This window comes from Polyodon spathula, chromosome 4, assembly GCF_017654505.1.
Source record: "Polyodon spathula isolate WHYD16114869_AA chromosome 4, ASM1765450v1, whole genome shotgun sequence".
Lineage (NCBI taxonomy): Eukaryota > Metazoa > Chordata > Actinopteri > Acipenseriformes > Polyodontidae > Polyodon > Polyodon spathula.
The window spans coordinates 47,547,063-47,551,076 of NC_054537.1; the positions used below are offsets into that span (position 1 = coordinate 47,547,063).

General features: G+C 38.8%; 1 protein-coding gene across 1 annotated transcript; it reads right to left on the reverse strand.

Moving 5' to 3' along the window:
• Nucleotides 1–1,090: 1,090 nt before the first annotated feature.
• LOC121313843 (E3 ubiquitin-protein ligase RNF182-like) lies at nt 1,091–3,534 on the reverse strand. Its single transcript, XM_041246631.1, has one exon. The coding sequence runs from the start codon at nt 3,346–3,348 to the stop codon at nt 2,608–2,610; it is 741 nt and encodes a 246-aa protein (XP_041102565.1). The 5' UTR covers nt 3,349–3,534; the 3' UTR covers nt 1,091–2,607.
• Between the last annotated feature and the right edge of the window lie 480 nt (nt 3,535–4,014).

The window sequence follows — 4,014 nt, forward strand, 5'->3', positions numbered from 1 at the left end:
TTGTTTTAATATGCCTTGTTTTATTTTATTACATTATGACAACTTTGCAAGTATGTGTCTCAACCACTTGCTGTTCTTCAGTATAAGCTTGTTCCTCCTATGTTCTTTTTAAGGTCTAAATTAAAATAAAAACATACCTTGGAAGTGTTTACTGCAAGATGGTTGATTGTGACTACACTATTGTTTGCAGGGCCAAAGCTGATTGGTTTCTGGTCCCCGTAATGTAGGAGGGCGTGAGACGTGTGCATTGTAAATAAACTGTCCTCACAAATCCTACATGTCCTCATAAGCACTATGAAGTCATGTCACCACAACCCTGTAAAAAATAAATTCCAGTTCCCACAGCACTAATTTGAATAGCAATGTATCTTACTGGAATCAAACTGGCCATGAATATATCGTTTTTCCACAGATAGGGTAAAAGAAAAGGTGTGTCCCCATAACACAAGACTATATCAGGTATTCCCATAAAACCCAATAAACCTGAATGTGTGCGTGTGCGAGTGCGTGTGCGTGTGTGTGTGTGTGTGCGTGTGCGTGTGTGTGTGAATAATCAAACCTAGGTGCCTGTTTAGGCATTTTTAACCACAACTCTCTGTTTCACTCACTTCATCAGCGGATCCTACAACACGTTTACAGTCATGTTTGGATATCCCACCCAATTAAATTTAACAAGGCACGTACCAGTGACTTTCCCTATTGTCATTTGTGCATGCACTTAGAACACTTCTCTCAGAGCCCAATTAAAGAAAAAGGAGATTAATTGAAGTGAAAGTTTAGCAGTGTCGGTAGCAGTAGTAACACAGGGAAAGAGGCCTCAGGATAGAAAAAAAATGATTTTATAAATGTGGTTTTGAAGCAACTTGTGAAATGACTGGATGGCAAGAAAAGAGTGTCCAAATAGTATTACCATCAACAGGTAGTATGGGAGTATACTATAGGTGTGTAAATACACAAATATAGGAGACTGGAGGTGTGTAAATACAAAAATACGGTTTTCAGTGTTTGTATTTTCACATCAGATAATACAGAGTCCATGTATGTACTACATTTTTTTTTTTTTTTTTTTTTTTTTTTTTGAGTTTGGGGTTGGTCCCTTTCAAGTAAAATCTGCTAGTAGCTGGAAACTATAATAATCAAACTGCTCTTCCTGGAAATCTTTCTTTTTGGTTCACTCCCATTGCGACAGTTTTATTTCTCACAGAAAATGTGCGTTTTGAACTCACTTCATAATGGAGCCCAATGAGCTCCAGTGAACTAGTTCTTGGAGACCCTAAAATATAAGGTGTTTGTTTCAACTTGGAAGGAAGTATGTGCATGCCTCTGAATCATTGGAAGCATACTATCTTCTGTGCTAATTATTGGACAAATGTGTGCATTCGGCTTGCTTGTGAGCACACTCAAGCTAAGGTACAATTTGACAACACTATCCAAGTTAGATACAAGTGGATTAGGCACTACTGACAAAAACCACATAAACACTGGATTATGAATCTGGAAGCTTAAAATTACTTTTACTTTTTTTTTTTTTTTTACAGCGAAATGTCATTCAGTTTTTACATGACAGCAGTCACAATTAATTCTCCATTTGCCCACTAAAGCTAAAAAAAATTAATAATTATAATCAAAAATAAACATTTTAATACCAAAAAGTAGATGCTGTCTGCTAAAGTTATATTTAACTAATAACTGATATATGTGTACAGATGTTAACAAATGATAACATGCAACCCAGTGGTTAAAGTCCAGCTCTTGTAACCAGAAAGTCACCAGTTCAAAACCCACCTCTGCCTCTCATTGACTCACTGGGTGACCCTGAGCCACTTAACCTTTTTGTGCTCCATCCTGCGACTGAGATGTTAAATCAACTCCCTATTGTAAGTGACTCTGCTTACAATGCACAGTTCACAGCCTACCTCTGTGAAGCACTTTGTGATGGTGGTCCAAATAAATATTATAAAAAAGGGACCACATCTAAACTTTAAATCTCACTTTGCTTATCCGGGAAAACAGGCTGCAGCACCTTGCAACAATAATAGGGTTCTGTATCCTGTATGATACTTGAATAAGGCTGTCTTGTGTAAATGTATTCCCTTCAAAGTCATTCTGCTTAGTTATGTCTCACTGTTTAAATACATTTACATGAAACATATTTATTTATTTTCACAATTTATTTCTAAAAATAAAATAAATGCAATTTTGTCTTAAAGGCCCTACCTCAAGGTTTACCAAGGTAAATTTCCCCTGTAATTTGCTATACATTTACAAGGATGGAAATAAGACTCCCATTGCATAGCAGTTTGATCCATTCCTGGTTTTACTATGAGTTTAATAAGACACACCTGATCTTGGTACCTATACACTCTGGCTAATCAAGCAGGTATTAAAACCTGGAAGGGGTGAAACTGATATGCAATAGGAGTCTTTATTTCCAACCCTGAATCATTTATATAAAACACAAAACAGCAACTGATCTCCCAACAACTTGTAAAACTACTAAAACTAAAACACTATGTACTTTAGAAGATGGCTTAATATACTATAGAGTGGCAATATTTAGCCCCATCTCTGTTTACACCATAACAATAGACCCCAGTGTATTATTTATCATGAAGATATACAGTCCAGAAATTCATGAAACAAGCATTGACAGAACCCATATACCATGACTATGACAAGGCTAGATGGAACCAAACTGACAAATATAACCCCTAAAGTTACTTTCTGAATGACCAACAGATAGATCCCAAGAGGCAAGGAGGTGAAGTATAACAGACCCAGCAACCAAACGAGTATCTGTGCCAATGTCTGGCAGAGCAAAGAAGTGCAATTCCACACTGTCCAGCGGCGAGACATCGAAGCAAGGGAGTCAGAACTAGAGGGTCTGTAAACTTCCACAGCAGGGGCAGTTGAGCCCTGAGATGGAGGGGACTCCCTTTGGACCTCCATGATGGTAATGACCAGGCAGTTTGAAGAGCTGTGTGAAGGGTTCACAAAGGAGGTCAGTCTCTTTGAGCTGAGCAGCAGTTCAGCCGAGTTCTCTTGCAAATACCTCTTGGTCCTCACCCCAAGGCTCAGGTTGGCCACAATGTTGTGGTCGTCAGGAAGGTTATCCACTGCTTCATCTGGCAGACTAGTCTCATATCGACAAAAAGGGCAGATGATGGCATTCTGTGGGGATTCCCCGAGGTCGATGATCTTGTACACACACTTGCTGCACATCCGATGACAGCACTCCAAGACCTTAGGCCTCCTGTCCCTCAGGTTGTAGAAATTGTAACAGATCTTGCACTCTACTTCTTCTGCAAAGCTGGTGTCCACCATCTCTTCCAAGAACTGACCAGTCATTATGAAGACTGCTCAGAGTACCACGAGTATGCACAGATCCCTGCAAAGTTCACACACTGCTTTGGTTTGCAGCTGTAGTGGGGTATGCAGCAAAAAGTGGGCAGTTCTATTTGGAAAGCCTTTTCATGCGTTCTGTGTTGAGAGATTAAAAAAAAAAAAAAAAAAAAAAAAACAAGTTTTTTTTTTGTTAACTCTGCGTTGGTAATAAACAAAAGGACAAAGCTTGTTCTGTAACTCAGCTGCTGGATATTTCTAGCCCTTTATTGTTGCTTATGAAACGCAGCCCAATTAGTGGCTTCACATTTGTTTATGGTAGTTACAATGACAAATGTTGTCACATGCTGTTCAAACTGCCCTGTACACCCCCCCCCCACCCCCCCACCCACCCCCTTAATCTACATTGACTTTGTGCTTTTTTAGGAATCACAAACCCAATATGTTTTCTGGTTACAAGCTATGTACTAGTCGTATACCTTCCTCAAGTTTCGCTGCAGAGTTACTGACACTGCATATGTCAATACGTATCTCACAGCTGTGCTAAATTGATTAGAAACAGTTGATACAAAAGGAAGCAATCAATACATACACTGGATAAACTCAATATGGGGATAAAATTAAAAAAACATGTTTTTCTACCAAAAAATGTAAAAAGGCTTTACCATCTTC

Coding starts and splice junctions, on each gene's coding strand:
- LOC121313843 (XM_041246631.1), bottom strand. CDS start 3,348: ATGACTGGTCAGTTCTTGGAAGAGATGGTGGACACCAGCTTTGCAGAA.